The sequence below is a fragment of the Gallinula chloropus genome (genome assembly GCF_964237585.1).
Source record: "Gallinula chloropus genome assembly, chromosome: 2".
Taxonomy (NCBI): Eukaryota; Metazoa; Chordata; class Aves; order Gruiformes; family Rallidae; genus Gallinula; species Gallinula chloropus.
In genome coordinates this window covers 77322714-77336748 of record NC_140086.1, presented here as the reverse complement: position 1 = coordinate 77336748, position 14035 = coordinate 77322714, and the positions used below count along the sequence as shown (strand labels likewise).

Below are 14035 nucleotides of genomic sequence, written 5' to 3'. Positions count from 1 at the left end.
CCACATCCTGTGGTGTTCTAACTTATCTGAAAGTGCTTTAAACCAACATGGCTATTGGCCAGACCCAACTTCGTTCTGGATGACTGACACAAACATGACTCCTATTTTTGATTTATTCTCTCTCCAGCAGCTCTGACTCTTTCCCAGTTCCCACAAGCAGATTCAACTTCCAGGCTGGACATCCACATAATCTTCCCCAAAAGATGGGTAGGAGAAGTTAAGGAAACCACAACTGCACAAGTGTTCTGTGTGAGAGAAACAGTGAAACAAGACACAGCGTGTAGAGAGAGCTGGGGGAATCAGTGCTAGGCACCTGACACACGCTACCACTGTGCCCAGCCCAGCAGGAAAAAAGAATGTTGCAATGTGGGGTGCCAAGAAGAAAACCTTATCAGCTCAGGGTGCTCAGTCTGGGGAGTGGCCAGTGTGTGTGGCAGGAGGATAAGGAGCCTTTGCTGGGGGCTGTATGTGCATGAAGTACTCTTTTTAAACCACATGAATTAAATTATGTTTTCTTCTCTGTCTGCAATTAAGTTACACACTCTGCTGGAAACAGCTGTCAGTCAAGGACTAAACTTCTGCAGGAGCACCTCTGTTGAGAAGGGCAGTGAATGAGTTTTCTCGTATCACTCGCCACACACACATAAAATGCATTTCATTTAGAATTTCTCATCCTCTTTTTTCTTTTTTCTATATCCTACACTATACACTTTTGTCTGTTTTTCATACAAAACTAGGAAGCTTTCCTTCTTAACAACTAGTAAATCACTGAAATGCAGTGTTCTGGTCCTGCATGCTAAATTCCGTAGAGTACCTAGTAGCAAAATGCAATTTTGGAAGTGGCTAATTAGCTTGTATGGAGCTCCAGAACTGGGGATCACTCTTAATTTGCAAAGCTTCCAAACAGAAGCAAGTGTTTAGCATTAAGCTTACCAGCAGATGATGTCTCATACATTGCTTACAGAGGTGTCTCAAGTATTTAAAAAGAATAACCTGAAAGAATTGCTGTGATCACAGTAATAACGGAGTTAATAATGTACATTTCCCTGTTAATCATTTAAAAAATGGTCTAATTTGTTTAATTTTTAGCAGAAATGGAAAACTCTGAGTTTCAATATATAGAAGAAAAGTGGATTACATGAATTTTGGAAATACATGAAACTAAGCTGTCTGGCTCCTTAGCCTCGGTTTTCTCTATGAATGTACAGAACTAGTAAAAAAAAAAAACCAAAAAGACAAGAGGGGATCAGCAGAAGGTATGAGTGTTCTGTCCTTCTAACTGGGACCAGCTACTGTGAAAAGGAGCTTTAATTTTTATTGTACCACACACCTAAAATTGTCAGACCTCATCATCTTTCCCAACTTAAGACAGCTCCTACAGGGCAGATACTCAGCAGTTTTAAAAGAAATTTAAATTATGTATCTGCACCATGAAGATCTGAGCCCAGCAGTTGTATAGAATAAATAAATCAGCACAAATAATGAGAAAAATAAGTAGCACAAGAACCACTGTACCTATTCAACAGGCAATCAGTTGGCAATACTAAACAATGAGCCTAGCCAGCCACCAAGCTAAAGGACTTCACCTATTTCTACTACTGTCTGGTAAAATTTAATTAAGAACCATCTAGGAGCTATATAAAGATGCAGTCGTTCTTCATCGTAAGTTGCCCAACTTATTTAGTTGAATCTAAGATAAAAGGCAATGTAATACTGGGTAGTTACTGTGTCTTGACTGAAAGGCAAATGGAATAGTTATAATTTGCATAATCTGCAAAGATCACTGAATTGAAACTGACAGAGGTCATGTGGCAGTGTTGCAGGTGGGTAGCTCAAAGGTATCTGAAAAGTGGTTTTCAAATTAAAAGTCTTCTGTTGCTTTACTTTAACATCCAGACTTCCAGACACTTAAGACATCCACACACTCAAATTTATCAGTGAAGCTGAAAACATGCCATATGCTGCAAGGCTGGCAACAAAACAATGGGACTGAGGCAGTCAGACAAGGTGCAGGATAATACTTCTTTTATGACTCCCATAAGATAATGAAACAACCAGATTATCCATTATTTAAACAATGCACAGCTTGCAATAATGTGTGTAAGATCTGCACTTCAAACAAGAATACAGAGGTTAAAAAGCCTGGATCTATCATGCCACATGTAATTACTTAAAACATACTAAGAGATAAAAAGAAACGAAATTTGGAAATGAGAGCAGTAAAACATACTTACTTGGTGTGAAAGCAAATCTGTGCTTACACAATTCACAGTATTCTTTTCTGCTGTGTTTAAGCCACTGAACTAAGCTGCAACAAAAAGCGATTATATTAATACAGGCCATTACATCTCTCCACCTCACCCCTCCATTAAGAAAAACATGGCGATTCTCTGTTTTCAAACATAAATCAGGATGTTGGTACTATCAAGTAGGGCTTTAATTAGCATGTTTATTACGCTCACTCAGGCTATCAATTAAGTTTCAAAAATTAAAATAGGTGAGCTGACGATAAGTAACAGCGACTCTTCAAGTACCTCCCTCACATTCCTGACAAAGATCCTTGTGTGGCGTTGAGAAGGCCAGCAACTGGAAGCATCTATCCTGACACTGACGCAATGACAGTCGCTGCTGACACCAACCCTCACAAATATTTCAAGGTATGACACACATACACACACAGCTAAGGTTTAGAGCTGCTGTATTTGTGAAGAATGGCTGTTAAAATACCATCAAAAGGAACGTGTGTTAAAGACCAGAACAAGAGTTTTCACTTAAGCATTTCCCTGAACGAAGATACACCTCAAAGTGACCAAAAAAGTACTAGGGTATTTTTATTTCTTGCTGTGAGGTCAGATGTTGGTTTTATTCACTATAAAGCTATAAGAGCACAGAAAAATCCTCAACATACTGATTTTTCTCTTTAGTTTTTATAAAGCTGACATATGAGGAGAATTGTGTTTAGGACTACAGTTACCAGAGCGTTCTTTCCAAACATAGTTACTAAATTCTTTGTGAACTGTAATGTGCCATCATGTAACCCCCCCCCCCAAAAACCCTAAAATGTTTCAACTGAAACCCAGATTTGCCTACTAGTTACCCTAAAGACTTCGAAAATGGTTTTATAAACATGTTAATATGTTTTATTTTAAAAAATTACATTATAAATCCACAAACACAGAACTTACCATTCCTGATGAATAAATTTAATACTGCCAGTACACACACATGGATGATAGAGGGGTTTCTCGGGAGTTCCTTCAGATCGACAGACTCTGCATATATCTGCTGACAAGGACACACAGCTTATTATGCTGCTGCTTAAAGAACTCAAATTTACAAGACAAATTAAATTTACAATACAATTAAATTCTAGAAACTTTGTCATGTAGCAAAATTAAGCCAGAATAAATTGAAAGAGGATGAAAGGCAGGTTTCATCAGGAAAAGCGACAAGAACCTTATCTGTCTAATCATGTTATTAAAAAAACCCCATCACATCAAACATGTCTTACTATATTTATAAGATCTCTAGGACATAGACACATTAAAACTACTTTGAAGAAAGAAAAAAAAAAGCCAACTTAACATTAAAACAACATAGAGACTGTTAAGGGCAATCTTCCTGAAAGTGGAGACTTCAAAATGAAAAACTTCCATCTGAGTTTTGAACAAGTGAAAGAAAGAGGCAGAGCAAAACAGATTTACTGGTGTCTGACAAAGACTTAAACACACCCCTTGCTACTCTTGAATCTAACATGGATGTTTCTCCATGCTCTTGGTGAAAGGGAAAAACACCGTTATAATAAAAAGAAACAGGTAATTTGTGAGTCTGCTACCCAAGTCACATTTAGTAGTCTACAGTCTAGTCACAAGAGAAACAATATTTTCTATTTCTTATTTCATAACATCAGTAATATTTCAACAGGTCCCACACCTGCTTTATTCTCTATTTTTTACATTTTCTTACAACTAAGTATTGCAAAATGTTTTGTGGCCAAAGGAGTGTAAACCTCTCCCTCTGATGAACAAATGTGTATCTTAATATCATCAGGATACCTAGAGCATTTAAACACCCAACTAAATATAAATAAAAATCAAATATTTGATTTTTTTATTGACAGATGCATGTTATCTTCCCTTTACTCCTCCTTTTACTTCTGTTAAGGAACATAAAGTGTCCATTTTTGTAGATTAATTTTTGAATTTTCTTTTCTGTTAATTATGTCTCTATCAACCAACATGAAGCAAACCTGCAAGAGTATAACAGATACACATCAGAGAACTGTGTTACAAAAAAACCTAAGGTAAAGTACTGATGTAAGAATACTGAAAATATGTCGGTCTGAATCACCTATCTTTGGTCTTGGTTGAAGTCTCCCAAAGTTCCAGAAGGTACGAAACCTTAAAATATGAGTATTTTTCTACAAAGAACTCACAATACAACCACATCCATAGCTCACACAATATTAGAAGAATTCTACACACAAAGCATAAGAATTCAAGGAATTCCAAAGGAAAAAAAAATATTTTCCTATCTGTAAGAGAGATTTGAATTCATGCATGCAGGCTGAAAGCCCACAATTAACAGAAACACCTATTTAATACCACATCAAGGATACTACAAAGAAAGAGTAGCCCCGTCACAAGCCGTAACGGGTAGCGACGTATCACTGCAAGTATCAAGAGCCCCCGGTTTCTCTGCCCACAAGGGCGCCCAGAACCGTTACTTCGGGCAAGAAGTGACACTTTTATCAGAGAGCATTTCCACATGGCTGCACAGGACAGGTCTTTTCAACCCACAGGCAGCACCTACCCACCAGCTGTGTCACACCTACCTTCCTCCACCATTCTTTCCGACAGAGCTATTTCACTACTGCAAGCTGACAACTCTGCAGGCTGGATCAGCACATAAAGGGGCCAGATGAGTGCTACGGCCAGCACGAGATGTGGAAACACTACTATAAGAATACTTCCTGGTACCCAAGACAGCAAGTTAAAAGAACACTGTTCTCTGAAAGACCCCCATAGCTCTCTGAATCCACTCATTAATGGTCCATTGGCTTCACAGCAGCCTGTTCGCTCCTTCTCAAGACTGCTGGGCAAAAAAGAATTTGTTTTTCTGAAAGAAAATTAATTATTTGGAAAAGGATTTCCTCTTTTCGCTTATTAAAACAAGTTAAACCTAAGTTTAAAGGCTATGAGAATTTCTACATATTCCCACTTGTTTTATAAATTTGAATGCATATATGATGAGTGTAACAACCTGGGTTGTTCAGCAGCCAATACCTCAAAAACAATAAACACCACCAAGGGCCATCATGTCAAGAAAGCTGTGCACCTTCTGACTGACTGTCATGTTCAGAGAGATACCACTGCATAACAGACACTATTTTCCTACTTGCACACACACTTTGCACCCCATTCTTCAAGTATGTGTTTTGGAAAGAATTACCTCTGGTAATACTGATCTTTTTTGTCTCCCCAGTGACTGATTCTTTGCCTACAACCTCTCTAACTGAAAGTTCATCATTGTATTATCTAAAAAAGAAGATTGCATTACTTAGCAACCAACTGATTTAACTGTCATGGCTTCACCCCAACCAGGAGCTGAGCACCATGCAGCCACTCAGGGCAGGGGGTGGGGGGGAAGAAAACCAAAACCTCATGGGTTGGGATAAGGATCATTTATTGGGACAGCAGAGAGAAATAACAGGAACAGGACTTAATAGCAACATACACAAAACTGGTGATACACGATGCAGTTTCTCACCAAACCACACAACTTGGGCCGTATAGCTCAGAGCCATCCCAAACCCCAACTGCCCCAACATCTGTGCTCCTCCCACCACCAGTCCCCCTTTACACTGAGCGTAATGTAATTGGTATGAAATACCCTCCTTGGCCAGTTTGGGCCACCTGTCCTGGCTGTGTTCCCTCCCAGCTTCCTCGGTGCCCCCCACCTTCTTGTTAGCAGGGCAGCATGAGAAGCTGAAAAGCCCCTGACCGCTCAGCAACAGCTGAAACATCGGTGTGTTATCAGCACTGCTCCATCCTGACTCCCAAACAGGCACTGCACTGGCTGCTGGGAAGAAAATTAACTCTATCCCTGATGAAACCAGGACAAACTGCAAAGAAACAAAAGTACCTCTCATCAGCAAAAGCTGGTGTCTGGTGCAACAGAGAAGCAACTCTCACATTCATTTCAAGGCGAAGAGGCTGCCGTTATTACCCTAAACCACTTCTCTTATCTGAGCTCCTACCATCCAGTTAAGTTTTCTGGCTCCAAAATACACTCAAGCACAAAACCCGTCTGAAACACAACGGCCATAACATGATTAATGGGCTATCAATGGTTAGATAAACCCATCTGACTTTATAACACAAGCTCAGGTACACAGTCCCTTGTGTAAAGGGGAAGATATGGAGCTGTTGGAGCGAGGCCAGAGGAGGGCCACAAAGATGATCAGAGGGCTGAAGCACCTCTCCTATAAGGACAGATGCAGGGAGTTCAGGTTGTTCAACCTGGAGAAGAGAAGGCTCAGGGGAGACCTTAGAGCAGCCCTCTGGTACCTGGAAGGGCCTACAGTAAAGTTGAAGAGGGGCTGTTTATCAGGAAGTGTAGAGACAGAACTCTCCTTCAGCTGAAGGAGAAACAATTTAAATTAGATACAAGGAAGAAATTCTTCCCTGTGAGGGTGGTGAGGCCGTGGCACAGGCTGCCCAGAGAAGCTGTGGCTGCCCCCTCCCTGGCAGTGTTCACGGCCAGGTTGGATGGGACTTAGGGCAACCTGGTCTAGTGGAGGGTGTCCCTGCCCACACAGCAGGGGGTTGGAACTGGGTGATCTTTGAGGACCCTTCCAACCCAAACCATCCTGTGATTCACACAATAATATTAGAGCACACATTTCCTCCTCCTTCATGTAGTAATGCAGTCTTTGCTGCTGCTGGTTTCTAAAGCTTTCTAACCTTGGGAAGTCTCTTCTGCACCCTGGCAAGTGTCACGAAATTCTATTAGTGGGAATTGAAGCTTGAAACTGTAGAAGTAGTTATAACATTCTAGTGGTATTTATGGAAAGTGAGTAGACTCATCCTACTACTCAGTCCTTTTGAGGGTAACACAGATAAGACTACAATACAGTATCTAAGGTTACATGTATATGTGCACATTAGATACACAGGTATCTAAACCCAGAGAAGTCCAAATTCAAAGTGTAGAGTTTAACACGAAGGTTAAGGGAGACAATGCCTTAAGATGTAACTAACAGCTCCCTTCTCTTTGTCTTCCAGATCTCTCTGTTCACATAATTAAGCCCTGTAAAAGCAAGTATGATCAAAGACTGACACTGTTAACAGCCTGTAATGCATTATCAACTATGCTGTTTGAATTGCATCCACAGAGAAAGATTTAGCAGCTACTGGAGTGGTGGGAACTCAGCTGGTCATCTCTGAGTATCCACTTCAGGATTTACAATAATGTAGGTCTTCTGAGCAAAGAGAGGCCAAACAATAAGTTTCACATTGTTAATTTCATCAGTATAAGTGTTGGTCTGTAGAGGCAGGACTGAGTGGCAGCAAACAGTTTTAAAAGTCGCTGGATTTTGAAAACACTAATATTTAGATAAGCCATCTGTTTTCAGTACCAAAGATGCCACAGCAGAGCCCAAGGGACATTTGTACAAAAGTACTGTCTTATTTCAGCCAGTGTTTCATGTTTTTACAGGCTTTTTTCTTTTTTAATCCTCTCAAGCTGGAAAATCAAGTGCCACTGTATAAAAGGGATGCCAAAGTAACAAAAGCCAAGACAAAACACTTTCTTTGGAACAGTTTTGCTACTGCAATATATTATTTGTAGCTATTGCTTAAGACGACAAACAAAGCTCAAATACTGCAAGAAACACAGCACAAGGCACATCCTTTATTTATTTTGGTTTACACCACAATATGAAGTCCTGGCTTCTGGAAGCCCTGCATTATCAGCTTGAACTACACAGTTCCTGAACATTATCTGAGCAAACCAGAAGTGCTGACAAGACACATCCACATCTGATCTCAGGTAAAGTAACCGCCTTAAAAATGGAAACCACACGTCAGAACAACATGACAACAATCTCTTTGAAAGCTGCTGGGTTGTTTTGTTTTTTTTTTTTCTTAAGTGAGGTAGCTTACTATGTGTTAAGACGCTTGGGGAAGGGCCAGAGAAACACGCCAGCTCCTGCATCACCTCGCCACCTCGGCTCCTGCACACCGCTTTTCCCAGCGTACACAACAAAGCCGACCCCGCAGAAGAAGCGGCAGCCAAAGCCGCTGCTATCGCTCGGCTGAAGGGGAAATCTAACACTCGCCAAGTTGCAGGACCGGGTGTGACGGCGCCTGCCTGCCTGCCTGCCAGGAGAAAGCCGGGCCGGGCGCGGGCTCTGCAGGGCGCCGGGGAGCCCCTTCCTCACGCCCTCGCACGCTGCCCCGCCGCGAACCTTTCACCTCCCGCGCCGGCATTTCCTCTCCCCGGAGCCCTTTGACTCGCCTCGGCTGCCCGAGAACGCAACCGGCGGAAGCCTCCGGCGGGGCCCCCGCCACCCGGAGCTGCCGGGGCCAGGGTGAGCAGCAGCAAAGGCCAGACCCTGGCCCACAGCACCGCCCTGCCCTCCCGCGACCGCCCCCCCCCCATGCAGCGCCCGGCTACCGGCGGCCACGGTTATGTAACGGGCACCCGCGTGCGCGCCGGCCCGCCCGCTCCCACCCACCGGACCCCCCGTCCTTCCCCCCCCGCCGCCCGCCAAGGCCGGTGTGCCCGGCAGAGACGGGGCGCGGGAGGGAGGCGGGGGAGAGGCGGCCCAGGCACCTGCAGCCCCGGTACGCGAAGCCCCCCCCACCCCCCCCCAACCCCGACGTGTACACAGTGCCCGCCCCGCCGCTTGCCTGCCTGCCCCAGCGCCGCCCTCCCTACCCCTTCCCCACCCCTCCCCGCTCCGAGGCGGCGCGGCGCGGACCGAACCCCCGCTCCGCCGCGGGGGCTAGCCGCGGGCGCAGAGCGGCCGCAGTACCTTCCTCGGCAGTCTCCATCTTGCCTGGCTGACGCAGCGCCGGCCGAGCGAGTGGTGTGACCGCGGGGGGCGGGGCCGCGCCGGGAAGCGGCGCGGGCACCGTAGAGACCGCACCACCGAGCCGGCACGGCTAGAGCGCCGTCGTTCCTGCGGGCGCCGCCTGGCGGAAGTGGCGGTGCTCGGAGACCTGCGGGCAGGGCTGTGCCGGGCAGCACCGTGCCGTGCCGTGCCGTGCCGTCCTGGGGCGGGGTGCCGGGCCAGGTCACCCGGCGTGCAAGCTGGTAGAGCGATGAATGCTGCTGCGCCACTGTCCCCTCCGGCAGCGCCTGGCCCTGCTTCTGCGGGCGGGGAGGCCGGGCGGCAAAGGGCGAGCTGGACGGGAACGTCCCTCCGCCGCGGCCGCGCCGGGCAGAGCGCGGAACTCAGAGGAGTTGCAGCTAAACCCGATTCCGACTTTACGCCCTGAACCAAAGAGAAACGCCGCGTTCATACTTGGGGCCGGCCAGGCTTTGGGAGGGTCAGCGTTTCGGGGTCAGGAACGCGTTAGGCCGCAGCTCTCCTGGCGCCCCTGGAAACCGCTCTCCTCCTCCTTCTCGGGGCGGGGGGGAGCTGCTGCCCACCTTCTCCTTCAGATACCATCCCCTTCCTGAGCCTGAAATTTCCAACAGAGCGAACAAAGCCTTCAGCAGAACACAGAGCTTAATAACTCGGGTGTTAGGTCCTGCTGGTGTGAGTAGGCCGTGCAGCCTTCGTTAAAACTTTGGCAAGCGCACAGAAAATCCCAAGGTGCTCTCAGGCGGGTTACTTGAATCTTAGTAAGGAAGAAAACAGAATTTCATTGCATTAAGGTTAAATAAAAATTCTGTATTAATTAAATCCGTGTGTGTGTTGCTTAGTTTTCCACTGCGGCATCTATCCCCTCTGGTTGATCAACAAATCATAGCAACTTCCCACTCTCTTTACGATATGACCCTTTGTGTCCTACCGGTCATTAAATCCTGCTCATTAAGCCTTCAGCCATGTCAGCACCAGAGTGGATGGTAGTTCATGTCTGTACTCAAAAGGGCAGAGGTGGCGCAGACCCAAGTTAAAATTTCATAACTCTTTTTCCTCAACTTAAACTACGTTACTACCTTGACGATTACATTCTTCATTCATAGAATCACAGACTGGTTTGGATTGGAAGGGACCTCAAAGATCAACCAGTTCCAATCCCTGTGCCACAGGCAGGAACACCTCTCACTAGACCAGGCTGCTCAATGTCCCATCCAACCTGGCCTTGGACAGCTCCAGGGAGTGGACAACCACAGCTTCTCTGGGCAACCTGTGCCAGTGCCTCACCAACCACATAGTGAAGAATTTTTTCCTAATATCCAATCTAAAATATCTAATTTAAAACCATTCTTCCTCGTACTATCACTCCATGCTCTTCTAAAAAGTACCTCCCCAGCTTTCCTGCAGGCCCCTTCAGGTATTCTTAGGCCATAATTAGGTCTCCCCTGAGCCTTCTCTTCTCCAGGCTGAACAAGACCAAATCTCTCAACCTGTCTTCATAGGAGAGGCACTCCAGCCCTCTCATCATCTTTGTGGTCCTCCCCTGGACCCTTTCCAACAGTTCTGTGTGCTTCTTACGTTGGGGACTCCAGAACTGGACACGGTACTCGAGGTGGGGTCTCATGAGATGGAGAAGAGGAGCAGAATCACCTCCCTCAACCCACTGGCCACGCTCCTTTTGATATAGCCCAGGATATGGTTGGCCTTGTAGGCTGTGGGTAGGCCTTGGCTCATGTTGAGGTTCTCATCCACCATCACCCCTAATTCCTTCTCCTTAGGGCTGCTCTCCAGGACATCATCTCCCAGCCCGTATTGATGACGAGGATTGCCCCGACCCAGGTGCAGGACCTTGCACTAGAGCTGCCAATAGGATATATGATACTTCCCTGTGTAAGCAAAAAATATTTAGGAAAGCATGAAGGCTTGGGGTGGCTCTCTGGTAGCTGTGTAATTACAGTAAAGTGCTGCAATAAAACATACATAGGCTATGCTGTCATATTCAGGTCCTCTGTGCCCTCCTCAGACTGGAAAGGTGAAAAAACTCACACATGTTAAAAAAATAACTTTATTTTAAAAGCAAGCTCATTTTTATCTTGAGAAATTATCTTGACATATTAAAAAAGCGCCGGCTGTAGTACTGATTACATGAGAAATGCCAGTGCATTCAATTTGTCTGGACAAGGAAAAATTGATGAAAAAATCAAATGAAAAAACCCCAGGAAATGGGTCCCTTGAATTTCCAAGTACATCTGCAATTCCCACTCTTTATTTCCCAAACATGTAACCATTGTCGTTATGCTGCTGTGATAAATATAAATTAGATGTCATACAAAAGTCTCTAAATTTTCATTCTCATTCAAAAGGCCATGGCAGGATTAATGCATAGAATTCCCCAGTTTCACTCTTTCGTGGTAGGCTTTTTAAAGTTAGATGAGTGCTTTTCAAAATAAATTGCTAGTGAATAAATTAATTCCTGTCTGTATCTATCTATTCAGCTGTTTAAATTGCCTAGCAAACATTACATGTATACCATCTTCTCAGATTTAGAGAGAATTCATCCCAAAATGTTGTTCTTACTCAGTGTTTCAGTGTGCGGTACACAGTAACTTACTGGTAAAAATGAGTTGAAGGTAGTCCATTGTAATTTAAACAGAAAAGGAAAACGATACAATATTTCATTGTAAGTTAAATTAAATCTCTCTCATTAAACCTTCTTGGTATTGTTGGTGAACCTATTATTAATCCTTGTCTGTTTGGTAGTATGTTAGGTGGTGTTCACCTGAGAAATATCCACAGGATAAGTAGATTTTGGTACAGAGAAGAATGTCTGGAGATTGTTTCTAGCTTCTGACTGTCATCGAGGGCAAGAATTAGTGCCAACAGGCACTGAACAAACATACTGGGGAAAAAATACCTCTGCTCCAAATAAGTTATTATCTGAATAACAGAGGAAATATGGAAGTTCTGCAGGTGGAAACCGAAGACAGCGATAGAGGTAACCCCAAATCACAGAATGTTACGGCAAAAGGAAGAGCATATATAGAGTGGGTGGGAGGAGCTGAAAAAAGGCAAGATTATTTTGAACACAGTTGTATTTTGGTAAAACATTTTGGGTTTGTAACATTTAAATGCTTAGAAAAATTTTCCCCCCAAAGTTCTCTTAAGGGAATACAAAATAAGTATGGTCAAATTGAAACTACCTGGACATTTTAAAATGATTTCATAAAAATTATTCCCTTAGTCTTTTAGTAATTTTGGAAGTTTGAGACATTGAAAAAGCCAAATAGCAAAACCTAATGCTTTTCAGTTTTTCTTTAGCTGAACATTTCAGAATGCATTTATTTTCCTATCCAGCTTTTCAACATTTTTTTCAGCGCTGCTCTAACTCTTTTCCTCAGCTGTCCCCCAGACTGTCACCACAAAAATGGTTCAGCTGTTTATGAAAAGTGAGTTACAGAACTGTGCAAAACATAATGGATTATTTTAAAGAAGGCCAAATGATATATCCTTAAAAAATAAGGCAATATATGGGGTGAGCATGTATCTGGTACAGGTACATGTATCCTAAGCAGGAGATGCACAACTGCTAGGGAGGTCTAGAGTTCCCGTGGCAGGAACAAAGCTGTCAGAGCAGGCAATCTGGTGTATAATACAGAGGAATCCAAGTTCCTGAATGAAAATAGGACTTGTGACTCAATGTTTTGTTCACCTGCTATATGCCATAAAGCATGTGGCAGTACTGCACTGAACTTAAATTTAGTGATGGACGTAGTGGCTCAGCACCATCAGACATAGCCGTGATAGAGGCTCCAGATCTGCTTATTTTATAAGGTTTTGGGGGAGATGCTTAGGTATGCGCCAGGCCTTGTTCTATGGATTATTAACATTTCAATCAAGAAAGGAATTACGCCCACTAGCATTGTCAGCAGGTTTTACTAGAGGGTGAAACACCTAGTCTAAAATGATACTATAGGAGAAATCACAGTTTAATAGGTTCTGGGAAGAAAATCAAGGCTGTTTATACATGTCTTGATTTCTAGGAGCTAGGTAATACTTGGATGATCGACACGTACTTGTTTCCACTCGTTCGAAGATTTGCAGAACTCCATGGCTCTTCTCAAGGGCTATAGAATGCACATCACCTAACTGTATTGCTTAAACAAAGGAGGAATCTTTCCACGTGTACTAGTTACGGTGGACTTTCCTTTTAAAATACAGGCTCTATCAACTTGCTTGAGATTCCCACAGTCATGCTGAGAGAGGAGCCGATGGCTGCAATTGACCTACCTGTGACTGCTGTTGTTCAGTGAAGGACTCCTGGGTTCAAAACAACAACAACAACATCAAAGGACTCTATTTGTCTCCCAGAATACTCCATTTCAGGTAACTGTATGTCCTGGTTTTCCCCAGCCAGGTGGCCAAGCCCTCTGCAGCTGCTCATTCACATTTCCCCAGCAGGATGGGGGAGGGAACTGGAAGGGTCAAGTAAGACCCTTCATCTTCCCCATCTTTGTATGCTGACCATGTTGTATGGCATGGGATATCCTTTGCATCAGTTGGGGTCAGCTGTCCCGGCTGTGTCCACTCCCAACTCCTTGTGCACCCTAGACCATCCTGTTGGCAGGGCAGCATGAGAAGCAGAAAAGGCCTTGGCACTGCTCAGCAGTAACAAAACATCTCTGTACTATCAGCCCTGTTTTCAGCACAAATCCAAAACGCCACCTCATACTAGCTACTAAGAAGAAAATGAACTCTGTCCCATCCCAAACCAGCACACTGTGGTATCTTTTGAGGCATATGATTCTTTACCTAAAACACTTGAAGTAGTAGTGTTAGATAGTTAGATATTTGTGTCATTAGATCAGAATAATTTTTTTGTTTTGCACACTTCCTGCTCTCCTCAGTAACAGAGAAACATGTGGTGTGAAAAACAGGGCTGGT

The 14035-nt window shown here is 44.1% G+C and overlaps 1 protein-coding gene across 1 annotated transcript in view; it reads right to left on the bottom strand.

Annotated features, from left to right (window-relative positions):
* The window catches only part of MARCHF6 (membrane associated ring-CH-type finger 6), a gene marked incomplete at its 5' end in the record, with an annotated part of 48907 nt that extends 39848 nt beyond the window's left edge, over positions 1-9059 (bottom strand). Inside the window, 3 exons of the mRNA XM_084279924.1 lie at positions 2235-2308; positions 3186-3285; positions 9041-9059. Of these exons, the coding sequence (XP_084136050.1) occupies positions 2235-2308; positions 3186-3285; positions 9041-9059 (193 nt within the window). The remainder of the gene's footprint in view (positions 1-2234; positions 2309-3185; positions 3286-9040) is intronic.
* Between the last annotated feature and the right edge of the window lie 4976 nt (positions 9060-14035).